The 27,882-nt window shown below is 40.4% G+C and overlaps 1 protein-coding gene and 1 pseudogene across 1 annotated transcript; both read right to left on the bottom strand.

The window, feature by feature from the left end:
* Positions 1-1,443: 1,443 nt before the first annotated feature.
* On the bottom strand, positions 1,444-11,877 carry LOC139474354 (organic cation transporter protein-like). Its single transcript, XM_071257338.1, has 10 exons — positions 11,656-11,877; positions 7,819-8,038; positions 7,190-7,293; positions 6,840-6,994; positions 5,294-5,462; positions 4,678-4,896; positions 3,725-3,951; positions 2,829-3,010; positions 1,923-2,074; positions 1,444-1,713 (listed from the first exon to the last, which is right to left on the bottom strand). Exons 1-10 carry the CDS (start codon positions 11,796-11,798, stop codon positions 1,611-1,613), a joined length of 1,674 nt encoding a protein of 557 aa, XP_071113439.1. The 5' UTR covers positions 11,799-11,877; the 3' UTR covers positions 1,444-1,610.
* Positions 11,878-15,505: 3,628 nt separating this feature from the next.
* On the bottom strand, positions 15,506-26,925 carry LOC139474413 (organic cation transporter protein-like; annotated as a pseudogene).
* Positions 26,926-27,882: the final 957 nt, after the last annotated feature.

The following is a 27,882-nucleotide window of genomic DNA, read 5'->3' as shown; positions in this document are numbered from 1 at the left end:
AGTAACTGTAAACAGTTTGGAAATCATTAAAACGCCTTCTCTATAGTGATAAAGGCAAATCATCTATTACCCCAGAAGGGTGGTATTCCTGATTTAAGAATTTGTTAAACACGGATCAACGAACTGATCATTTACTGTTTGATCAATCCGTTATAGATTTTATTGAAAGCTATTCATGTCATGATTGTAACGAATTGCCATTTACTGGCGAATTTGATATCTGGTCGTATTACTGAGAAAGAAATCCAGGATACTATTGCGGACTTAGAGTTGGGAAAAGCACCAGGAAAGGACGGTATACCGCCTGTATTCTTAAAACGTTCTAGTCTTGTTATTTAACAAAGTTCTTGATAGCGGAGTGTTTCCTGAGGTAAGGAATCTAGGGATAATACCGTTATACAAAGTGGAGTTAAAATGTATCCTTACAACTACAGAGGCATTTCTCTTTTGAACATCTTAGGGGAGGTTTTTACGTCTGTTCTAAAAATACGCCTTAGAATCTGGATAAGAGGTAAATGAGCTTATTTCAGAATTCCAAGCAGATTTCCGTTCTCAATATTCTACCATTGATCATATCTTTACGTTGCATGCATTATGTTCCAAATATCTCTGTAAGCCAAAAGGTAGATTATATTGTGCATTCATTGTTTTCAGATAGGCGTTTGATAATGTTGATAGGAGAAAATGCTATTTTTACTTCTACAAAAAGGATACCATGGTAAAATTACAATTTGTTAAAAAAAAAGTATGCATGCATCTGTAAAAGCGGGTGTAACGGTTGGTTGCTTTAAAACTTCTTCTTTTTAACACCTCTAGTGGGTAAGACAAGGATGCGTTTTGAGCCCTATCTTATTAATATGTTCTTATCAATGAGCTTGTGTTGGAAATATGTGCAGCTTGCGATCATGGAATATTTGTCAGATCTGATTTTAATCTTATTTGCCGAGGACATTGTATTTTTCTCGTATACTGTTCGGGGCTTGCAGGGACATCTAGATGTTTTACATACATATTCCTTGAAATGGGGATTGTGTGTAAATCTTTATAAATAAAGTGTTATTGTATTTAGAAATGGAGGGAAAATAATCAAGTATGAAGCATGGACATTGGATAATGTTAAGATAAAAACGGTAACGATTATGCTCGTGTGTGCAAGCTAGATTATGCTCAACTGTGTATATGTTAAGTGCGAATGTGAGAGCACTTAGATGACTTTGGGGAACTCTGCTGGGCATTGTCAACCATTCGTGAGTAAAGGTTCTGGTATATGGGGTTTCCTCTTTGTTTCCTTAGAAAAAGCTCATATTGCTTTTATTATCATAACCAATGACATACTTGTATATATGTCAAATGCACGAAAACAGGAAAACGAGTCAACTATCTGATAAAAGAACAGTATATTTCAGGAACGTTTTTCACACAAAACGCAATAACAGTGTCAGAGGTCACGGCCCTGAAATACCCATCACTGTTGTTTAATGATCATCGGATATATCACGCATCTGTCGGCAACTGTAACGCCGCATTCTCGTTACCAGTCTTCGATCATGTCCTTTGCTACACGGTAAGGGGTGAAGTGTCAAGCAGTCACTCTTATCTGACTTTTCAGATTAGAACTTTTGGTCGTATGTCTTCTTAAACTCATTAGCTTGTTTATCATCCGACTTGATATCTGCAAGCGTGTCCAGATTGTATTCTCTCCTGTTGTTGGTCCTTAAACAGACGATGAGTACATTCATAAATTTAATGGATTGTCATGATTATAACGTTAATGTAAAGAAAACGTGTGTTATTATTTTGATATAATTGTGATCCTTGTAAAGCGATTTGTGACGTCTGTAAGGTGTATTATTGAATAGAGTCTCAACTTAACAGAAACGTCTTTTCAAAATCATCCTCAAGATGATATTCATATCACATACCTTCCAAATGCTTTGGCGTCTTCGATTGTTTCGGGAAGTTTTCGGTTGAGGGTTTCCGGAAGTGCAAGTGAGAGCAGTCCCGCACCCACACTCACAGCTCCGAACACAATAAGAGGAAGAGCTGTTTTAAGGTTGCCTCCAACAAGTAAGCCCTGTTAAAAAGGGAAACAAGGTCATATATTCTACCAAAAACGTAAGTAGTAATTATATAACAGATCATCACCCATACTAGCTTAAATTACACACGTGTACACGGATAGAGTTGCTTCATGAAAACAAGAAATATATGGCGGCCTAATAGTGTACAATTAACGTAGAGTCATATCAATGCTTAAAGTGGCAGTGGTACCAAGAGTGGCCAGGCCATCCGGGGTAGAATAGGTCTTCAGCAACCCATGTTTGCTGTAAAAGGCGAATATGCTTGTCGTAAGAGGCGACTAACGGGATCGGGTGGTCAGGCTCGCTGACTTGGTTGATGCATCTCATCGATCTCAATTGCGTGGATCGATGCTCATGATGTCAATCACAGGATTGTCTGGTCCAGTCTCGATTATTTACAGACCGCCGTCATATATCTGGAATATTGCTGAGTGCGACGTTAAACAACAAACAAACAAACAAATAAAACTCCACACAGCAGCTATTTCCACTGCGACCTTAGGAAGAAAATTACAATAATAGTACACATGTATGCACATAATACCAAATATATAATGATTTCGTTTTTTCGTCATGAAAAATGCGCATTTCATCATTCCTGCGTCACTTGTGATCTCGCCTGTGCCACGGTTCCGATAACATTCGAAAGGGTATTGGTTGTTTACGCCATATAATTTTATATAAAGTTAATGAGGCTACACTGTACCTTCATGTCAATTTAATGAAGATTGCTATATGTGTACGTACTATATCAGCAACGAAAGGGGAGATAATTCCCCCTACACGTGCAAATACGGAGCTTGAACCCATTCCAGAGTTTCTGACAACAGTTGGAAACAGTTCGGCAGAAAATACGTATATGATGGCAAAGGCTCCAGAAGCACCAAGTTTCCCAATCATTGACAGTGCTGTGGTAATCCAGGTGTGGGCTGAAACAACCAATTAAAAGTTGCACCATCTTAAATATTTGTATTGCTCTCATGGCTTTCTGTTTTGGTAAAGAAGATATACTTTTAAGGAATCGGTATGCCACAAACTGTTCATATGTATCAACGAAATAATGATAAACGATACCCAATCAAAATATACGATAACGTTTCTGAAGATTTCGATAGGTTTGTTGAATATCATGTGTTGGAGTAATTTAGTCTTTGTGAAAACTTTGGTATGTTTTTTTTAAATTTTATAGCACTATAGGCTGTTTAAAATTCCCATTCATTCAAGGAGAATATATGACAGGCGTCTCTCAGAGCAATGAAACATCTCCTCTTTAGTGGAAATAAAAGCGATCAAAACATTTCCATAATCGTAATAAAAGATAAATAAATGTGTTTATGAATCACGCTATGAAAGTATTAAGTATTAAAAGGTAAGCGTACCCTGCCCACCTGTCACAAACACATGCAAAGGTAAGTCATTTTTTCTCTTGTAGACATGTGCATGCTTCCACACAAACACACTACTTGGTCTTAAATGTCAATTTTATCCAGTTCAATCCCCCAACCATGATGTCATATTCATATATCATATACTTTCTTGATGTAATTTTGATGACCAAAATGCAATAAAGAACAATGCTGCTCCATGTACTTTCATGTTTAAAAAAACATCTCTGCTTTACTCGAAACGTTATAAAATCTTACAGCTGTTGCCATACATTACAGGAAACATGGTCGCCAGACACGCGATACCACCCAGCATCATGCTCCCACAATGCAGTTTCTTCCTTCCAGCACGATCGAGGAGGAAAATACATATTACGTAGGCCAATGTCTCCACGATGTTAGCAATCGTGAAATTGAGGTAGATGTCTCCGCTGAGGTTTTGTACGTTCAGGCCAAGACCGTAGTACACCATGCTGACCACAAACCTACAACACACCATGCAAGTAATTGAGCTGGGCCTGATGTTTCACATACATCACGACAAAAATTGTTTGATAGGCATTACTTAGATGTTGACGGATGACGAAGCAGACACAATTTATGAATAACAACAACCGTTCTCAGCCTTAGGCAAGACCGTTGCTTGGCAACGGATATAAGTTGTTTTCCATAAAAAGTGCCTACTTTGTCATCACGACAGGAACGGGAAGCAGGCCTTTGACAGTTACCACTTCGTAATAAGTACGAATCCGTGCCCCGTTGCACAAAGCGATCTTAGAACTACGATTATCGTAAGTCTGTGTTAAAGTATTGGAGTTACGAAAGTCTTAGCGCTCAGATTGCTTTTTGGAACGGGGCCCTAAGCCAACGGGACCATCCTAACAGCGACATTTGGCCCTGGGTCACCTGTGCCACCACGTGTCCGTGTGCGACGATTATTATGTTTTTACATCATGGAACAAGAACATGATGAATATTGTAAATTACTAAATGTTATGATTGCTCCTTTATGACACAGGGTGTGTTTATAAACGACGTATAACGTGTTTCAGTGAATCATTTATATGAATTTCCAGGGCCCCGTTCCACAAAGCGATCGTTGCGCTACGACTGTCGTAAGTCTATGTTCAAGTATGGAGTTTTTGTGAAACAGGGCTCTGGAAGACATTGCTGATGAGATGAAGGGTTCCTGTCAGTGATGTCCCGTTTACCAATTGAAGAAGATGATAAGACTTCTTATGAGGAGAACTGGCGTTGTGAACATTTCCCACACCCTGACTTTGGGCTGGTTCTGCAGGTCAACTGTTGATTTGTCGAATAGTTTGGGAGGAAGGTCAACGCCGTTCACTTCTGCCGCCTTCCGGATAATCTGTTCAGCTTCAGCGTCCCTCCCACGTGACAGCAGCCATCTTGGAGATTCGGGAATAAACCTGCGGAAAAGACACACAGTCAGTCAAGTGACAGATTGTAACCACAAAATCCTTACTAGCTGGTTTTAAGAAAATAAAAACCGACAAAACTATTTCCATAATCATAAGAAATCTCTTCTAAAAGCAGCCCACCATTGATTCTATATCCTGAGCATGTGTTTATGAATAACTATCAACTAGTGATGATACGAGCTATCATTGACAACTGAGGACTGTTTCTGGGGTCGTAACTAGCATACACGTTTTTGTTATAATTATGTTCTTTAAGACGAGAACAGTACATGTAGTGGGATGGCAGATTTCACTCAAGGCCGAATTCGCCTTTTTATGATATAAGCAGAGTAGGGCAGTGCCTTATCAATATCACAAAAAATAACATTATGTACAATGTACCTACCACCACATGAAGAGCAATAGCACAGATGGCACAGAGAGAACCAGCTGCAGATGTTGCCAGTTCCGAATACCATAAGCCACAGCTCCCAGAATGAACAGACCGAGGCACCAGAACAGTTCGATGACAATTCCAGCAATTACTCTTTTCGAGGGCCCGACAAGTTCCACCCCTTCAAAGGGAAATAAATGAAATAATACGACAAGTAAAGACCACTGGGGTCGGACGTTAACTGGATTATATATCTGGATAATAATTATGTATCTGGAACTAAAACGATATAAACAGCTTAATTTAATCAATACAACTGCTATAAATAACAATATCATAACTCGAAATTGAGAGCAGTTACAGTAAGAACAATATACTCTTTTAACTAAACATGTGTTTATGAAAGGCAATACTGAAAGCAGAAATGTCGTCAATACATGCATGCATCAATCATTGTAACACAACTCGAGATAACTACACATGCTCTCAACTTACAGGCATGAATAATACACACATACCCTCTGTTATTTCTGTATTCCGTGATTAAGTATGTCATATTGGCTCTTTTTGTAAGCTTTATCTATTTTGATTGGAAAACTGATTTTGCATTCTAAAAGGTCTTAAATTTCTTTTTTAACCATTCGACTGGAAGTCCTGATGCAAAGTCAAGTGGATATCCTAAAAAGGATACGAAAGTTAGGAATTCGGGAGATTTCTGATTATATACCAGAAACATTTTCAATACACACTGAAGCCAAGTACAGTCAGCAATAGGGTATATAAAATTGTATTTCACACACACTTTTTCTGATAACTGCCATGCCGGCGATTTTGAATTGTTCACAGTGGAAACGTCATTTGATAGAATATGTTATTAACAGCATTTAAACATTGAAAATAATATTTTTTCTGAAGAGAAGAGGTCGGTATGAATTTGCTAATGTGGTGGCGAATTGGAATTATTCACAGGGAAACCTCTACTTTGTTGTAGGCAGGGACACGAAGAACATGTTGTGTCAACATATTAAGTTGTCACTTGGTCAATAAACAAAAGTGACATGACCCTTCCATATCCACAATAAACGATCGTGTATTGTAATATTCCGATTCCGATTCAAGTTCATTGCCGACGAATGGTCGGACAACAGAAAGGGGCCACTGACGTGTTAGATGACAATGACAGAGAACTAAGATGGATTCATGGAAGTTGGACTTAATCTAACGCTACACGTCAAGTAGATACAACCGAGAATGTAGTCAGGAAAAATGGGAGAGTCTGGGTGTACACAATGGGACGTCGTCAAAGGAGTAATGTGTTAAATCGATAAATTAAATATACCTAAATCATACCAATTATGTCTCTGTGACACACAGGCCATACAAAGCAAATGAAGATCTGATATTGCGTCTTTCGGAACTATTTTATGAGGATGTGTTTATGAATCACTCTCTGATAGTGATGATACCAGGTTACGCGAAAGGGTGCGCATATCCTGCCCCGCCAGTGGCACTCGTCACAAACACTCGAATATTGCTCGACATAAAGGCTAAATCTTACCGATAACAAAGGCTGACATGAAGAGGCCGGCATTGGCAGCACCGTTGATGAACCTGAGTGCTATGAAACCCTCAATGTTGGGGGCGAAGGCTAACCCGATACCAGATGCACTGTGGAAAAGTGCGCTCAGAAAGAATGTCTTCTTTCGGCCGATCCTGAATGTGAATGCAATTTCAATATTCATATTGTGTAGGAACCCTTTCAACACTTCTCCAAATGTAATTTTTCTTGCATCTGCTTTAAACATTTGGAAGTGGGCGTGTCTTAAGTGTACGTATTTTATGACCGTATATAAACGTGGACACTACAGGTTTTTTCAATTGATATTGTATAAGTTAAGAGATGCTCACAAATCTGATAGAAATCCCAGGAAGAAAGCTCCACACAGGCTTCCTGCGAAATTGATTGAGTTGGACGTGGCTCGCCACCCTTTGTCACTGCACACAATGTTGAACTGTTTGAAATAATGAAACAAAATCAGCAAGGAAAATTAATATTCTGTATATTTATATTGTTGAATGTGTGTTCAGTGTGCACGACGGATTTACAGTGTTGTGGGTGGTGCAGTGGTCTGGAGCGCATTAATTCGCTCTGAAAAGTTCCGTCCCTTTTTCGTTGTCAGGATTCGGTGTTTGTAGGATTTATATGTGCCATGTTTTCCTTCAACACCACATTTAACTGACACGATGCAATGCAAATGGCATAATGATAAAGCAGCCTTAGTTCCAACTCACTTACACAGTTGATACGTGTTGAGGATAAAATTTGGAATATAGAAATAATGGTAAGAATAGACAGAGGGCGATATTGGTCCAACCTCCATAATACACAACGGAACATATTGTCTTCATCTTTTTTATTTTAGCGAATAGTAAATATTCACAGTCTCTCCTTGTGACGTCATTATATAATTTAGAAACAATTGGGCGATAAAATGTCTTGAAATAACAGGCAGTTTCGAAATTTTATAAGCACTCACTTGTGCCAGAGCTGTGGACGTGAAAGTGGTTTCGTCGTACACCCAGGTTGTACACTGTCGTGTCTCGTTGCCCGCTGTCAAGTTAGAGTACACGTTGCATTTTGATAGCATCGTTACGCCATCGTCATCACGTTCCCAGGGAACAGAACCGTTGATGATGACGTCATGAGCCGTGCCTTGACTCTTGTAAGAATCATTAGCTAGGCCTGGAGCTGCACACCTGAAAAGGTCACGCATATCCGGATGAATAAATATACAACGTCAACGCCGGAGAATGATCAGTGTCGATTATCCCCCGAAACAGCGTAAAAGGCATATATACTCACCTGCAAAAGAAACGCGAATACCATATATGTTGGTTAATATATGAAGACTTACTCATATTCAAGAGATATTGGACTGATTTGATGCACAAACAAACATCCTGGTATGTTGTGGGAATGTGGGTTTGTGACGTCATAGATCCATGACTCGAGATGCACCAATTTGTCTCGTGTAGATTAGCATGTAAAGTTTGGAAATTACGTGAAGCGTATCGTGATGAGAATAAAGTCACTCTGTGGTAACACTGATTATGAGTTTTGTCATTAATTGTTTCACATTGGAAACATCTGTTCTTAACGTACATACTTCTCTATATGTTTCTATAGTTAGCGTTTCTTCTAGCGATGAGTATAGTGGTGAAAACTATATGAATGGATCACTGAAATTCAGTGATGATACCAGGTGTTCGTGAAAAGGATGAGCATGACCTGCTCTACCGCTAGCACCCTCCACACCATAAAGAACGTACAGATACTGTTTCGATAGTTCAGAACCTCGTTTGCAGCATCAAAGACCTCTTGTCCACAGGGGGCGGTCGGGTAGCCTAAAGGTTAAAGCGTTCGCTCGTCACGCCGAAGACCCGGGTTCGATTCTCGACATGGATACAATATGTAAAGCCCATTTCTGGTGTCCCCCGCCGTGATATTGCTGGAATATTGCAAAAAGCGGTGTAAAACCATACTCACTCACTCACTCACTCACTCACTCACTCACTCACTCACTCTTGTCCACAGGCTTTCGTTACCTTTCAATGTTCACATGTTCTATACACATTGTTCAGTATTTTTGGCAAGGACAGGACAGAGTGATTTTACTACAAGTAAATATTAGATTTCCTATCAGGTTTACCGAATTCGAAGTGACAAGAATTGTCTAAATCTCTAATCTGCAAAAACTATGTAGTCGCTCTTGGCCTATCAGTGAGGGCGGTCAGTCATGATTGTAGTCCGTTGACCGTAACGTGAAGACGTCGTACAACGTCGGCGACAGGTGGATCCGCGGTGAGCAAGCCTACTGTTCTCTCACGCTCGATGTGTGTCGAACCAGACTTAGGTTCGACTTGGAAAAGTAAACAAATAGAGTTCATGAAACGTTAGCGGAGACGTATTTCCATGTGCCAGTTACTTCACTTTCTCAAGCACGGCAGTTGTAAAACCTGGTACCGCGTCCACCATTGGTCTGTATGACTGCACGACACCTCCTGAATATACTTCCAAGAAGTCTGCGAATGACACCATGTGGACTGGCAGCACGTTCTTCCTGAAAAAAACTTGAGCTCTAGGAAATCAGTAGTCTTCTCGTGTTGTGTAGGGAGTGAGTGAGTTGGGTTCAACGCCACTTTTAACTGAACCCTAGTCATATCACTCCGTGTCAGTTTAATATGGAAGGAAAGCCTGAAGTAATGCAGGTCTGAGACGTTTACCACTTTGGTGAAACCCAAGAACACGGGTATGGCAGTGACAAACCTAGAAACATAATCGGGGCGAACCGGGATTCGAACCCACAATCATAGATTTCTGGCGTGCCCAAGGGACGCAAATCTGAACAGCCAATTGCGGCACCCTAGACGACTGGGCCACCCCTGCCCTTGTGTTGGGAGAAGCAGAAACACTTCCTCCACCGAAGCTGTCGACTTCTTGTATGCAACATCCGGTGTGACGCTCATTCCGTCACCGATACACACGGATCCGCCTATCTCTCCTTCTGAAACAAGATTCGTCACTGAACCAAACGCTACGCCAATGTTTGGCCTTCTTCCTCGGATTCCGGAAGATACTGGGGATGGCGTCAACCAGGATGCGGTGTTGTAGTGGACTTTGTTAGTGAGCGTCCTGTTTCAGAGGTAAAGGACCCGGATGTAGCGGTCCTGGGCTGCTGTGATGCGGGATCTCTCTGATCTTGGACGATCTCTCGTGGTGCTATGATTCTAAAGTCGAGTTATTGAGCCTTGCCACTGAAACTTGAAGTCTACCAAAAGCGTTATTTCTCGCACTATTATTGAATTATGGCCGAGGAGTTTTGAAATTCAATTCGTTAACTGAATGATTTCAGAAAACGAACTAAAATTGTCCATGACTTGCACGTATAAATTAAACATCTTTTTGGTTTCCTTAGAAAACGATTCACGCAAATGTCAAAATATAGTAACTCTATTAAAAACTATTAACATATGACACTTTATAAGTAAAACAGAATATACAGAATTTCAGTGTAGTGCAGCATGGATTACTTTCCATCCACGAAATCTACTTTTGAAACTAGTCCGTTTCTTGTCTTTGATAGTATATGGGGGTTTGAAACAATGCTACGGGCTTCAAAGGGGTCAGTCAAACATGGTATATAAGGGCGATAGAGGTGAAGTGGTACTAGTGGCCACATGCTTGACGCTGATATTTACCTGACACACATGGCGGACAATAAACGCACTTTCATTGCTGCATTGCGGTGGCTTGGGGATAGCGATGTGTGCAAGAAAGATGTAAATGTAAGATATTTATCATTGTTTTGGTCAATATTGACTCTTGCACGCACATCGAATAGGGTACCTTTGCAAGTCAGAGCGATTGAGTTAAAGTTTAAGTTAGCGATGAGAACAAGTTGATATGTTCACAAGTGAGTCGTGAATGCAAAGTCAGATTTAAAAACGAATTTAATCAAACATATTTGAGCAAAATAACATCATTTAAACAGTTTAAAACTCGGGTTATTACAATATCTTTACGGTACTTTAACCTCCTGGACAGAGCCTTCAGTATTGTCATTTGGGAAAAGCATCACACCAAATTTAAAAACAAGCAATTAATTATTCACATACCTATTTAAAATGTATTATTCAGACTAAATTACCGTTAACTAACCTCCGTTAAAGTGACCGCGTTGCACAAGTAATTTAAGACGTCAGAGTATGCCACAACACACGCAGGAGGTCAGGGGTAGGGTAATTGCATGATGTACAGTGTCCACCTTCGTTAAAGTGACCCGGTTGCACAACATCAATGTTTTTAAGTAACATTTCCAGTGATTGTTGATTGAAACAAAATTAAAATGTGACTTGTCACGTTGTATTTATTAACATCTGCAATATATGAAATTTCACCAGATATTTCTGTTTTCTAAGATATAAAATAATTGCATTTCAAGCTGCTTATTTGGCCTCACTGCAAACCCAACGTATATTGAAAACTTCCGTTTTAACTTCATATATATGTTCATGTACACTTACATCATAAGGTGAACATGTTTTCATTAAAACCAAACCACAATTTCCGCACCTGTTGTCAACGTGCTCGTATGATGAAACACATTTTACTTATAATGTTTCATAAGCTGGCAATTATGTGTAAAGTAGGAATAGTGTAGCAGACAGACAGACAGACAGACATATACCTAATTAGAAAAAAAATAAACCCTGTGTAAATAATATATTTCTAATTATTGTAATGAACCTTAAAAATAATCTCATAATAAATCTCATACAGTGTTTACAATAAATTTTATTATAAAACAACTTACCTGAAATCCGGAACGGCCAGGTAAAACACAGGTAGAAGCGTCTGAAAGGCGATGGAAATTGCAGATAAACACACTAGCAGGTACAAGCGTTTTTGATAGGAGCCAAACTCCCCTAAATGTTCTAATATGTTGTCAAACTTCATCGTCAACGTCTGGGAGCAACTGTGCAGCAGTCCACTCAATCCTGAAGTAAAAGCGTGGAAGGTTTCGTCCTCTTGTGGTGAAGGGCATTCTTCCAAAAGGCCAGTTAAGTATGCGTGCCTGGGACCGATGTAACCTAATATGCTTGGCAAGGACCTGTTCAAATAGCGATCGTATAAATGTATGTATGAACATTAAACACTGATACTGGTCGACAGTATTGACACAGGTATAGTTGCACGTTTACATAGGCAGAGCAAAGTTGAGATGGTATGTAAAAAGTGAATACTTTAAAAGCGACAAAACCCATTCCATATTCAACAGAAATCTCGGTTGTACGATTCCGACTATATCATAAGCATGTGTTTATGAATCACTATCAAATAGTGATGACACCAGGTGTTAGCGTAAAGGTGAGCGTATCTTGCGTACCCGCCACAAACACATGCAAAGACAAGTCAATGTAACTAATGTTTTGCATTAACAACCCAATCACTCATATCACAATTTATGATGATGATGTAGCTATCCATTGAATAATATATCTATTCAATTAAGACATTTAAGTCAATCGGCGTTGCCACGAAGACGTACTCAATAGATACAAGCGACAAAACACTGCGCATAATCTTAATAGGGAATACGTCAACGCCAGAGAATAACCAGTCTCGATTATCCGTTGAATCATATTCCTTTGGGCGTAAAGGGCAAAAAAGTGGACGATAAGGACAATTATGTGAATGGGTCACTGAAATCAGTGATGACACCGGGTGTATACGAAAAGGGTAGGAATGCCCCGCTCTACCCGCCAGTCACGCAATTTGCATGAAGAAAGTAAGGGTATTTTGATTGCCAAACGCCACACCTGATTCCTCTTCACTATTCCTCAAGTGGGTCTTGCCCCAGTACAGGTTATACGAATGAAAATGTATATGTACTCTCCAAATACGTAGGGGATCATTAAATGTTAATATGACAATACGACCGCGGCCTTGACCAGACAATCATCCATTGATGGACGAGACAACCCAGTGACACGATATCGCTTGTAAAACCATGAAACGTTTTTAAAGCTTTACTAAGCCCTAGCATGATCAAACAACTTTTGAGCAAGAGTCGCATGGCGCTCATTGTAGTCTAGGAACGAGCATGCTTCATTGTACCTAAAGATATTGTACTTTACTACTGCTCGACATGAAGGAAAGTTGATTAGAAAGATTCTTTTTGAAATCTTTGTGTAAGGAGCATGTTCGATTGTACTTAAAAAGCTATGAAATGTTGAAACCCAGAGCTGCAGGAATATTGCTCACCATAAAGGGAAAGTTGACTATTGGCAAGAAATGCCAGAAAGAATACAAAACCCCATCAGTCCGCCATCAGTTCGGACTAGTACAAGCAGCGACACACATGCATGCATGCCGCTATATTAGCGCAATAATCTTGGACGCGACGTTAACCCCCATTTCACCTCACCTCACCTCTTGGCCAAATTCCCTTGGACAAATAAATATAACTTTTAACATGTTCAATTCATCCTATTTATAACTAAACATATGTGCGTAAATGAGTAGTGTTGTACGTCACAATCGTCAACAGTTCTCACGGTTGACAGCTCATCACTGTGTACGTGTTATTCCCACTCTCCACAAGACTGTATGACAAGAGGGATAACTTCAACTTTCCAATAGTCAACTTCCCCTTCATGTCAAGCAATATTCCGGCAGCTCCAGCCTATGATGTTTACATATCGCAACTTTTGAGATACAATCGAGCATGCTCTTTCTACCAAGATGTCAAAGAGTGTCATACGACTCTTGCTCAGAAGTTGTTTGATCAAGATTACAACATTCAACGCCTCAGTAAAGCTTTCAAAAAGTTTCATGGTAGACATGTGGAGCACATTTCCAAATTTGACGCACCAATGAAAATAATTATGTCCGATGCAATTACCTAATTTTTTGTACCATATGTTCCCATGTTTTTTTCAGATGACAATTGGCTTGTCTTTGCATGTGTTTGGGAGGGGGCCATCTTTGGGACACGATACGCCTACCTTTTCGCGAACACCTGGTATCATAACTATGCTCATGATATGGTCTGAATTGTACAATCGACTCTGCTTTATGCAAGGATTCCTTTTGGATATGGAAAGGGTTTTGTCGATTTATTCCAATGTGTTGCAAACTCAGGTACCTGACGGGAAGAACCTTTCAATTCTTTGCTCCGTTGGCTTCTTTTCCCCATGAAGTCGCCTCGTATTGTTAAGAGGGCTTCTGACATTAAGTTAGTTGGTATGATAACACAAAGTAACTGTGTCACTATTACAACAAAAAACATCTGACATCGCTATCCATTATAAGTATAGCTTCTGACGCTTCGTAACTGTTGAGTCATTGCTACGAGGTTTTTTATGTCTGGTAACTGTATATTCATCCTCAAGCTGTTTGGGTCAGCCATCGCTGACGTGGATGTTACGCACCGCAGTACTGAGTGAGAGTTGCGCAACTGAGGTTCGCTATGATTTTATGATCCAACATTTGGCCTGGTTATGATGCTTGACTTGTTTGCACGACTGACGTACTCAGGGATTTCATCAAAATGGTCCACGAATACGACATACATCACTTCGGTCTTTCCTCTCAATTTAACCTGACGTGCAGTGATATCACCGAAATGCAAAGTGATTGTACAGTATTTATAACGAGCGTTCTGAGGAATTGTTTCCTTCATTAAAATAATTCTGACGCTGAGTAGAAATGTGCCAAGTATTAAGACTCAAGGCGCCATAGTCCGACTCACGTTCATGACGCGATATAAGATAGCTACGCTATAAATCACAAAGAGCAATGAAGAACGAAGCGTGGTTTATTTCACGATAAAACATTGTTCTATCATAACGTCATTTCTGGAGATTCAAATATGCGCGTGAAACTTGATGACGTCAAATGTTGGACGACGTTGTTTTTTTAGATGGATGAGTCCAGTAAGTTATTCCCCATAGATGTAGCTGGGGTACGCAAATAAACGCAGTGGCCAAATGATCGCATTCATAAGTGGAAAAGATATGACAATCAGTTTTCGGAGAAAAGGTTCAGATGATCGACGTGAGGATTGTGTGAATATGCGGAAAATACCAAACGTAGTTCACCTGTTCATAAAATGGACTTGTCCGACATTGCCGAGGTCGGATTTTATTCAGGGAATCATCATTATAAACATTAAGGGAACCATTTTTAAAGCTTACGCATTTTATCAATATCCTTAAAGATGCTGTACATAATGTTGATATATCATATAATAAATAAACGACATGAGGTCGTTGTTTATGGTACAATAAAATACTGCAGCGTTTTTTGAAACGATAAACAAATGTCGTAATAAACAGTTAGGTTATAGTACGTGCGTTTCGCAATGTCAGAAGTGGTACATCTTGACAGAAACCGAAGTCTCTTTGCAGGCACTAGGTAAGGCCATTCTCATAGTTTACTTGTATTTTGGATTCAATGTATCATGCTGCCAGATTCATATTTAAACAAACATGAAGCAAAATACATTTAATCTTGAGCCTAATAAACACGACTTGAAATAAGAATTTATATCCGGAGATTTGTTACGAAACATAACAAACAAAAGATCAAATGCTTGAATAGAAGTTTTTTATGAGAGCTTTATCAGAGCGGACAGTGTCTGCTCGTGCCTGGGTCAGATCACGAGCTGAAAGCAAGAACGTTTCCGGGATACACTGTCACACATTCGTCACACATAGTAAATTCAAAAGTCAAAGCCTGAGAACAACCAGTCGCTATCATCTGCCCAAACAGAATCCACGGGGCGGAAAAGGCAAAACCGTGATGACTATAATCTGAAAAGCAGTGATGACATCAGGTGTTAGCCAGAGGGGAAAGCATGTCCTGCCATACCGGTAGCACACATATTTTTTATTTTAAAAAGTAAGTGTTCGTTTGATTGTTGCCTGATGCCGCTCCCGATTCCTCTTCAATATTCCGCTCTTTGAAGATAAGTATATACGTATAACGGCACAGGTTGTAAGAATGAAAATGTATTAAAAAAAGGGAGGAGATAATAAAATATGCTTGAAAACTGACTGCTAGAGATGTACGCCCTAACACACCCGAAACATTGCGCGTGGAACATGCAATTCCTCCGTGCACGTTGGTTGGGGCGTCATTCTTTATTTTATCACTTCAGTGAAAGGTCGTCAAATCGCTCCCTGCCATTACTATTGCTGATATTAATTATCAACAGTAACACGTAAGTCCTCTACTCTTGCTTAAATTCAATGCAGTATTTGTGATCAGATTGGGAATGCGTCTTTTACAACGTGATGAAATCATTCTTCAAGCTGACTGGTAGAACGAGAGGTGTGTCTCAGCCTGTGACTTGCGACGATAGAACAGGTTTCTGCAGACACAAACTGTTAATGGTGGGGCCGCACAGGGCGCCCAAGGTCAACAACACAAGTCCAGGATCCACTAATCACCGTCAACACATCGACACATTCAAGCCAGACGCCAGGTATTCAGAGAGTAATGTTTTCTGGTGAATCAAGATCCTGTCTGGACTTTCGTGATAAGCGTGGACGTGTCTGGAGGCGTTCTAACGAGCGTCATGCGAACGTAAAGCTAAATGACAAATTTGGTCTGTAATGATATGGATGGGAATGACTCTGACTGCCAAAACGCCACTGCATATTGTCCATGGAAGGGTCACTGGACAGTGCTACCAAGACAACATACTGGTGCCAATAGTTGAGCCATTTGAGCGCCATGCTGGTCAACCGTGTACAAACTGATGACATCAAAAACATCACCAAAATGCAATGACCATCCATTGAACACTTTTGGGAAATGATCCAGAGACGTGTACATCGTCAAAGTCAACCCGCTCCGTGAGCCGAATTGGTCGATGTGCTGCATGAGGTGTGGACAAGACTCACTCAAAGTATCATTCTGAGATTGATACCATGCCACGCTGTATAAACAAATGTTTGACCCTTCACGGGGGCATGATCCGAAAGTGACGAGTATGAGAGCATATCTTTACACTCGTCAGCAATCCAAAAGAATTGCATGACTGCAGTGCCGTAGAAGCATTGTCAACTAAAATATTTATGCAAATGGAATAAGATCTTCACGTTTACGTCCTTAGTAACATCATAGATAATTGAAAAGAAGACATACAAGTAACCGTTTGTCTTATTGCAATCTGTTCTCTTCAGCACTTGTTGCAGGCTGGGTTGTCATACTCCATTTTGGAGGAAGACTTTTCGACGTGGTGATCAAGTTCATAGGATTTGTTACTGCTCCTGAAATATTGTAACCGATATTAATACATAGTTTGTAATGTTAAATGACATTGACTGATCTCAATTAGCTATCATCCAGTGGTACAACTCGGAGGTCAAAATCAAAAGTAAAACAGTTACCGAGTATATACGTGTCTATTTAGCAGGGAAATACTTTATACATATTAAATATAGTTATACTTTTTTTACATTTCACATTTAAAACAGCTTCACTGTGTTATTATGTGCTGCTTATATGTGAAATAGACCTACTTAACAAATATGTGCTAACAGAGGAGGCCTTTGTACAATTTCGACTATATCATGAGCATTTAAATAAGCAATGGAACGTCCTGAACGTCATATCATGATAAGTATACAACGATGTGTCATACCATCTTTCTATCGTAAACAGGATGATTCAACGTCCATCCGAGCAAAATATATCTCTAAGATGCATCGGGAACTAACTTTCCGAAAACTTTGGCATCCTCGATAGTTTCCGGCAATTTTCGATTCCGTGTTTCGGGCAGCCACAGTGAGAGTATCCCCGCCGTCACTGTCACAGCACCAAACACCAGAAGGGGGAGTGCGTTACCGAAGTCACCACCAACAAGAGTGCCCTGTAAATAAAAGCGACAAATCCATTCCATATTCACAAACATATTCCATATTATAACTTATTTTGATAACATGTGTAACATGTTTATCATTTTATTGGTTAAAGTTGACAAATTGAAATATATATCTAACAACCATTTCATTGTTATTCATGTGAGTGAGTGAGTGAATGAGTATGGTTTTACGCCGCTCTTAGCACTATTACGGCAATATCACGGCGTTCAGTTTATTTGGCCAGCCTGATGACATTTCCATCAAACGTATGACACATTACAATCGTACTACACGACTCACCAGATCAGCAATGTAAGGGGACACAATTCCTCCAATACGGCCAGAGAGGGAGCTGCCACCCATACCGGAGTTTCTCATAACAGTAGGGAATAGTTCCGCAGCAAATATGTAAATAACTGCGAAAGCAGCAGACGCTCCAAATTTACCAATCATTGACAGAGTAATTGTTACCCATTCCAGGTCTGTAAAGAAAATATATTGATGTACCATGACATATGAATTTGCAATTATGATAATTTGTCTGTAATGAGTGAGTGAGTTGGCTTTAACACGCTTTGAAAAGTATTCCAGATACAACATGGCGTGTCAGCTTAATGTAGACGATTACCACTTTGATGAAACCCACGAGGACGGTCATGTTGCTGACAAACCTGGAAACATAGCCGGTGCGAACTGGGAATCGAAGCAACGATCAGATTTTGCTGCCGTGCCCAAGGGACACAAATTTGCACAGCGAATTGCCGCGCCATAGACGACTTGCCACCCGTGTCCCTTGTCTATAATGTTTGCCATTATACACAAGGGCGGATCCAGCATTTTTAAAAGGTAGGGGTTCCTGACTCCCTGGACCCCCTGGACGCAGCCCCCACCCCTCCCCCATCTGGATCCGCCTATGATATATACAACCAATCAAGTTATCAATATTGACAGGATAATTATCACGATCCGGCACTAACATTTCTGAACAAACCTGGGTTCTTTCAAACTCACCTGGGCCCCCATACAAAACAGGGAAGATGGTGGCAATACAGGCAATCCCTCCTGTCAACATGCTGCCACAGTGAAGGAACTTCCGGCCCAGTCGGTCCAACAGAAACAGACACATGACGTAGGCTGCTGCCTCCACGATGCTTGCGATGGTAAAGTTCACGTAGATGTCGCCGCCGAGGTTTCCAACGTTAAGACCAAGACCGTAGAAAACCATGACGACAACAACCCTGGTGCAGAAGTTGGAAAGTGTACAACATCAGAAACACACCAAAATAGCTATACATATTCATAATATCTGAGTGTTGGAGTATTGGATTAAGCATCCACTGTTAGGTATGTACACAAACTGTAATTTTATCTTTATTTAAAAAATCGTTCACTGTATATGCAGGCTGTTTTACTGAAAAATGTGTTGCAGGTGCCTGCACATTGTTTCGCCCCTCAGAGAGACATACTGGTATCTAAGCATTGACTGAAGACATATTATGTCGCAAACAAAACTAGGTCGTGCATCACGAGTTCGTCTGTTTAATGCAGTACCCACCAAACTAAAATGTAAATATCAATGTAGATATATGCCTGTCAGTGATGTTGACTATGACAGTTCTACTGACCAGTTAAAGAAGATGATGAGTGTCCTGACGAGGAGGACTGGGGATGTGAACATCTCTGTGATCTTGGCCTGGGGGCCGTCATCCAGAGTGTCCTTGTCAAACAGCTTCGGTGGAAGCGTCACGCCGTTCACTTCTGCCGCCTTCCTGAGGATTGCTTCGGCTTCCTCCTCGCGACCACGTGACAGCAGCCATCTTGGCGACTCGGGAACTAACCTATAAGCAGTATTTTTTTAGCTGTATATAAACTAGTGGGCAAAAGAAAGTATACACCCATGATTGATGGTCAATAAAATTAAACCAAACAAGAGAATGTTATTCAATGATGGTGTATTCGATAAAAGGGTCACGAAACTCAAAACAGGTGACGTGTACATGACGTTTACATGAACATGGGGGTAGGTAGATCACAGTTCACAGGAATGATCAGAGCCAACCAGGTTCTGTCTTGATAAGTATGTGGTCTTTAACGGATATCTGGTATGCTCAGTAACGAGTATGACCACCGTGAGCACCGATGCTCGCCCAGACTCGCCGCCTCATTGATGTTGTCAGCCGCCTGATGACGCAATCGGGAATCCGATTCGATTCAATTCTTAATTGTTCGTATTCAAAAAGTCCTGGGTGAGCCTTGCAGTGTGTGGTATAGAGTTGTCATGCTATAGGAGTGTTCCCTGTTGCTGTGGAATGGGAGAACCACGGGTTGGAGAACATCATCTCTGTATCGCTGGCCGTTGAGGCTGCCACGGATGATGACAAGTCTTGTGCCACAAATTGCATCCCAAACCATCACACCACCGCCACCATAGGGATGAACTTCTTCAGTGCAGCCTGGCACCAAACATCTGAAACCTGCTTTTGTCAGAGAAAAGCAGTCTCTGCCAATCACGGTCATGCTAACGTCGTACTGTTCTGGCCCATTGCAGTTTTCGAGGTCAATGTTCCCGGGTCAATGCCATTGACGGCGAGCTCTAATACCTGCGTCACGTAGACGTCGTAGCACAGTGCGTCGACAGATGCGGTGTCCTAACGTCGTTGCTGCCGTTTCCGTCGCCATGACGAACTTGTTGTGCAGATGGTACGTGTGCAAGTGCCGATCTTCCCGTTGCGTTGTCACTCGTGGTCTGCCCGAACTTGACCTGTCTTGTTTCCTGCCAGTCTGTCTGAAGCGTTGAAACAGTCTGACGACCGTGTACAGTTTAGGTTTCTTGCAATCTGGTGTGGTTGGCTCCCATCTGCTGCATACCTATAGCTCTCACTGTTTTGTTCCGCAGTTAACCGTGGTATATCGTTGGTATTTTTGTATTACATGTGATGTCTTAGCAACCGCCCATCGCCTTTTTATACAAATTCAGCACTTTCAATTTTATGAATACCTGGAAAAACTGTTGGGTACTTTGGGCCACTGCATGTTTACGGCCAACGCGTTGCGTTTTGGAGATTGATTTTGCAGTTCTTGAGCAACGGTTTAAAGCCTTATACCATTTTGCTCACACTTTTAAAGGTGAATACTCTCTTTTGCCCATGAGTATATATATATATATATATATATATATATATATATATATATATATATATATATATATATATATATATATATATATATATATATATATGCATGATTTATCACAAAACGGCATGCATGATTGATACACGCAGTATGAAAACCATCTTAAACTTGTTCACTTAAATGAAAATTACTGCGTATGGAATAATTATGCACACCGGTGGACACTCACCCACGCCATCTGCCAATATTAGTCCAGCACCATGACCGTGGAATATATTTATTTTATGAAGAAATAATCTAGAAATGGATACATGGGCAAATCTAGCCAGCTCAAGCTAGCTCTATTCAACAGCATAGGGAAGGATATTGTGTAATATGAGATTTCAGAGACTAAATGTTAGTGTACGCCAATATAAGTACGTTCAGATTTAATGAAACAGTACCGAAACAGTCGACTCTTGACCAGGAAAACAGAAACATTTGCTATGCATTGTGGTTCGTTGGCTCACAAACAGAAAAAAAACACGGTGTAACAATTGAAACATATCCATTTTCGTCGGGCCCTGACACTGGGCCTGATGTATTGATGTACTTGATCAATTATATCCTGGAATCACCACGGGCCCTCGATTGTAAGCAGAATGCCATTCACCAACTGCTGCTTACACCAGCACAGACTTAGACAAAGAGATGTAGATGCAATTAAAATGGTGCACCTACCAGTACAAGCCAAGCATTAGCACAGATGGGACGGAGATGACGAGTTGGAGATGATGCCAGTCACGGATGAAGTAGGCCAGACCGCCCACAATGAATACACCCAGGCTCCAGAAAAACTGGATGATCATACCAGCTAAGGTTCGTTTGGAAGGACCAACGAGCTCCATCACTGAAAAATACATAGATTTGATCAGACAGATGGATTATTAAAATGCATACTTTAATAAACTATGATGTTATGAAACTGAGTTCTGTTTCTTGTAATAAAAATTGTTTGTGATATTAATTTTTGTATATATTTATTTATACATGTGTATATGTTTATCCTGAACTAATATTCATTCCCTATACATGTGTTTCAGGGTGTCCATCTGTCAATAGACAAAGTAATAAAGTCTCACGCCCGAAGCCTGTGTATGGTCTTCCTTAACACCTACACAATCCAAGTTACAATTATACCATGTTCATACGTAAAACTGGCAAATGTTTCAAGAGTAACTGGGTACCTTTTGCTGGCTATTAGAAAGCATCAAGAATAACATTGCTTGACAGACGATTGAGCATGAAGAAACAACATGTTGTTGAACGGAAACAACACACCAAAATAATATTTGAAATTATAATACCCGGTCCTTACTATGAGATTCCAATATATTCCACCATATTGCCCAATGTTATTGTCCACCCTGGGATGGACAATTTGGAAGTTAGCATTATGTGCATCAACCTGTCAGTGTTCTTGTTGTATATTATCTGCAAGGTAACTTATATTAGTTCGTATCCTCACAATTTGAATAATTGAAAAGAAATCACAACTATTTGTGGAAGAGAATATATGGATGTCAACTTCTTTCCTTTGTGGAACACAACGTTTCGGAGTATATGCTTAGTCCTTCATCATTCACCTGATGAAGAAGTAAGCATTTACTCCGAAACGTCGTGTTCCTCATAATAAAGAAGTTGACATCCATATATTCTCTTCATTATGTGAATCACTTCTAAATGCCTTTCAAAGACCTGACACAACTATTTGCATTCACACTTTGTCAACTGATTTCTTATGTCTACAATTGAGTTTACTTACCGATGACAAAACATGATATGAAGAGGCCGATATTAGAAGCACCATTAAAGAATCAGAATGACGAAAGCCACGAAATTCGGAGCAAACGGTGTTCCAACTCCTGTGCCAACGTGTAGCAGGATGGATAACATCAGAGTTGGTTTCCGCCCAACCCTTGCAAGAAAAGTGTGTAGTCAGATATTTATTTCATAAATCGACAATGTTCATGAAACATAGGTTTAATTATTAAAATAAGGTATTTCTATATCAGTCTTGTTAAGTCAAAAGGAACAAAGGTACCCCGTCGATATTCCTTTTGTATTTGAAGGTTTTACTTACAGGTCTGAGACGATGCCCTGAACAAGCGATCCACAGAGAAGTCCCGCCATTAGAATGCTGTTGGCAAGAGACCTCAGGCCCTTATCGTTGCAAACCATGTTCAGCTGAAAATACAACAGCTTTGCATTCATTACCTTGATTTTGTAAGTAAAGAGACATGGCAACATGGTTTCGTTCATCAAGAAACATTTTCTCAGGAACTTTATATTTCACTGTTCCTTTTTGGGGGGAATGCCTTCCTCCATCTGTTGCTTTCCTACATCACACACCAAGTGGAAGGATCTGTGGAAGTACATGTAGGATATGCTCTAACATCAGCAACCTTTACATAGTAGATATGAGACACAATAATAGCAGTGGGGGGGGGTCCAATTCCGATGAAGTCTGTTTTGCCGAGCATGGGCTATCCTACCTCTGTAATAACAGTGTTCTTGAAGACGGAGTTGTCATACACCCAGGCGCTGCATTCCTGGGTTGTTCTGTTCTGACCCGCCGGAACATCGTTCTTGTAGATGAGACAGGAGTCCCTGACGCTGACGCCTTTCTCCGTCTTCCAGGGTATGGTGGCGTTAAGAAGGATCTCATGGTCAAGTCCTTGTACGTTAAATGTGTCGTTGCTGACACCGGGGAGTGCACATCTACAACAATGCGAGGAAATTAAATTTAAATATCAATAAATGATGAAGAGGGAAAATATTAACACAAGGACCCCAATGCCACGTTTTCAATTACTTATCAAATCATTTGTGATCACGTTCGTAAATTGTGTCCATCTCTGGGGAGCATGGTGTCAAGGGTTGAAGGTCAATGTCACTACGACCAAGCCAGTAGTGACATTGACCTTTAATCTTTTCTTAACTCATTCACGAACATTTCTGGTTTCAGACCAAAACATTCTGAATTTAACTTCATAGCATGAGTGAAATACCTTCAAAGTTACCTTTATTTTTTATTACAAAAACCATGAAGTATGACAATGTTTGATTTAATTATTCATAGTTAATCTTCACTGACTCCAAAATAATTTCAGTCAAGCCAAAATGTCATGAGTTTTAGACCATGTTTCATGAGTGTTAGTGACCTAGTACGAGGGTGCCCCAAATAGTGTTACGAAATGTCTGTAAAGCAGTTGTGTTATACGTTTTCAGACAAACTGTAAACGAGTGTTCATGTCGATACCGATCACGTGAGGGCGAATAATACTTCTTGTAAAAAGGGTATTTCTGTATTGACCCGTTCACGTTGATGGAAATGTCCAACGTCATCACAGAATATAACCATTCACGAATACACTGATACACAAATTAGAACAGCATGGGAATAAGAAACTATGCACACCCATTCGTCTCAAAGCCTCCTTGAGACTCACGAACTGCTGTTAAAATATTGTCACTGAACATACAGACCGCGACTCTCACTGTTTGACATGAATACAGAAAAACATGTATTGTCGTTAATGTCATATGTGTATAAGTATCCGAGTAACCGCCTCTTACATCTACGTAAACTAAAAAGAAAGTACATCTTCCTTCTGTGTACAACGTTGTCGTTGTAATTAAGTCTACCCAAGATCTGGCGCTGGGATGTCACAATAGATGGTCGTGTTTTCATGAATCAAACTTCGCTGTCAATCCTGTATTTAAACTGTGAGCCTGAGTACACTGCTTGACACACTGACCCTTTCCTGATGTATCAGTATGAAAACAGCCGAATATATGTCGTCCTGGGTGTGGTCGCAAGTAACCCTCACAACATTGTTTGGAAAGTATGTGAGAGAGACATTAAGTAGGGATTACACTGGGTGTTATTTTGCTGTCTTTCGCCTCAGGTTTACCAATGATCTGATATGATTTGACATCGTTCTAAAACACGCGCCGGCGTCTCACGACGTTGCGAATGATTATTATTTGCATACTCGAAAATGCAAAGGGGTCGGTGTACAGTTGTCATAATTGACATAAGTTCCTGAAGCGCCGCTGCTTCAGTCCAAACAACAATCGTCAAGTATTTGATCACTGAACGTTCATCAAGTTTGTCCTCTTTCGTTAGGTCACAAATCCCTGCTTGGACATGTAACAGCGAAACTATTTGCTCTATTGTCTCAAGGTTTTTTTGTGGATATACCACTTTTAGATGATGTAAAATATTTCTCTGTCACACAATAGTCCTCCCATGTCAGGTTCAGAACTCCTCAATCAACCCATGGTTGATTCCATGGACTTTTATCATGTTCTTAGAGGCAACCTTTCGCCTGAATTTTAAAGACTCACAAAGAACACCAGAGCAGAGAAGCTATTTTGAAGCTGCCAAATGAATAACCCTCTTTGCGATCTCAAGAAAACCATTGTTGCCGAGTATGGATAGCCTGAGTGAATTCTGACATGTGCTTTTGAGATTTGTGTTAAGCAGTATTCGGGATTTAGGGGTGAGCAAATGAGACTCGGGGTAAAAACTTAGATGAGGAGGGAGGTTAGTTGGCACCCTCTGCAGTAGGCCCGTGTTACCCACACTACTATGGGATGTGTTGCGTGTAAGTCGCAGTTACTTTGTATTGTCTTCTGTTTATTAGGTCTGAATGATGACCCGTGGATACAAACGCCAATTTGCATGTTTCAGATCTTGCAAGACTTTCGAAATGTTTTTCGACCACGAAGTATTTGAAAGCTGGTGTGTGTTTTAGTTGGACAACACAGTCAGCAATATATTAGGTAAATTACGACGATCTGTGAATAAATTATTCTGGAACAGGCGGACCTGTGACCGATTGCTGCAACGATACACGAAGGCCTTCAATCATACACTGAAACCACCCTATTCTTTACACCAACGCTAAAAGAGACTTGACCTACTCACACGACCTTTGCTACTTGGAGGGCGAGATATGCGCATTAATTCCTGATGTCGTCATTGTAATTGCCTCTCTGTTCTTTTCTATGTGACGAGGATGTGAGTTTGCATACAAAAGTATACGTTTAATATGCTCAAACACAGAAGTAATTGTTATCAATTTAAATTATAGACAACTGAATATTAATAACAATATGGATCTACTCATTGTTATCATTGTGTCCATTGCAAATAATTTATTGTCATGTTTGTCCTGGTATCTTAATGACGTCATGATGATTATTGGGGTTCAAGATGAAAATGACACTTCAAACTTCCCTAACGCTTCAAACTGCTGTATACGTGTAATAAGGATTGCATATAAGCAAGGAAGATGTTAAATTCGAATTTCCAGCTCAATTAATGTACAAAACAGTATTATAATGAAAGGGAAAGACACCCCCTTCGTGAAAATACAACGAACTAAAGAATACCGTCTTGCTCTTGTAGTATAAGCGCATGCTAAGTTTGCAAACCACTTCACTAATTCATTTTATACTTAACAAAATAATGTTTGCACTAAATATATCATGGTATATGTGGTATAAATACTACACAGTGAATAGGATGATGAAATGCGATCCCTTCTATAAGATGTAACATGAAAACCAGAATGGCAATTTTTAAAATAATACTGCGATGGGTAAACCACATACACATGTCATCATACGCCACATGGCTGGCCAACTGCCACGTACATAGACTTGATTTTGAAAGTAGATACCTGTGATCTGGTATGTTGAGAGTAAATACAGCTCCCATAATTTGAAGTGCAGTGAAGACACCAGGCAAGCAAAGCAGAAAGTACATCCGTTTCTGGTAAGTTCCAAAATCCCCTAGATACTCAAAAACATCGTCAAATTTCATTGTGAAGACCTTTCAATGAAGACCTTTACTGCCAGTTTAAATAATGAAGCCTTGATGCATCAACACAGGTATATGCCTCTTTACTCTATGAAGGAATCGCTGAACAGGTGCCCGTCAGTAGTGAACACTTAAGTAGCGCACACCTCGGTTGGGTGATAGCGTGCTCAGATCGGTGGATGTGCGAGTGAAGTTTTGTTTGTGTCTGTGTTACTTTGGCGAGCAGTTCAAATATACCGTTCATCGTACACCCCCCGTGATCGGTAGCACACGGTCGGTTCTGTTAGCTTTTGAACATGACACTAAAACTGTGTTATACATAAACATACGTACACAAGAGGATTAAGTTGTCCAAACAATCAGAACTCGTGCTACCATGCATATTGTTCTACTTTAAGTGAACTCTGGTAGACATTAACCTCGTTATATAATGGGTGAATGGACAGTGCTGTCCACCACAACAGTAGCCACAGTTGCAAGAGCGAATCTGGGCTAATTAAACAAGGTCAACCAGTAGTTAAGCAACAGGCACACATTTTGAACACCCGGTGTCCTAGGAAGCGAATCATTGTGTATTCTTTGTTGCAGGTGCTTCTGATTTCAACTTGTTCAAACAGCTGTGGCAAACCCTGGTCCCTGACGCTATGTACGTCTCTGTTCATTGATCCTTGGCTTCTGATCCTGAACAAGTAGGGCGGTGGGGAAGCCTAGTGGTTAAGGTGTTCGCCCGTCATTCTAAGGACACGGGTTCGATTTCTCACATGGGTAAATTGTGTGAAGCTGATATCTGGTGTCCCACGCCGTGATATGGCTTGAATATTGCAAAAGCGGCGATAAACAATACTCACTCACTCCCAAACAAGTGTGTCTTAAATGTTGTGATTGGTTCTGGCATTAGGTAGCTGAGTTTTCCAACGGTTAGTGACTGTGTCACTATAACAAACAACATATTCTTCAGTAAAATGATGGATGTTACCAGGGCCGCTGACGGCTACTCCGTGTCTGTTGTAACAAGGATCTTTGGCGACTTGTAACTCGATGTCCACTATAATACCGTTCCTGACGCTTCGTTACTGTGTGGTCATTGCTGCGAAGTGTGTGATGTCAGCTAACTATCTTCATCCTCAGGGACGTGGGTGTAACGCGCCGCAGTACTGACTGA

Source organism: Haliotis cracherodii, unplaced genomic scaffold (genome assembly GCF_022045235.1).
Source record: "Haliotis cracherodii isolate W230 unplaced genomic scaffold, xgHalCrac1.p SCAF_3, whole genome shotgun sequence".
Lineage (NCBI taxonomy): Eukaryota > Metazoa > Mollusca > Gastropoda > Lepetellida > Haliotidae > Haliotis > Haliotis cracherodii.
This window is presented reverse-complemented; position numbering and strand designations above follow the sequence as displayed.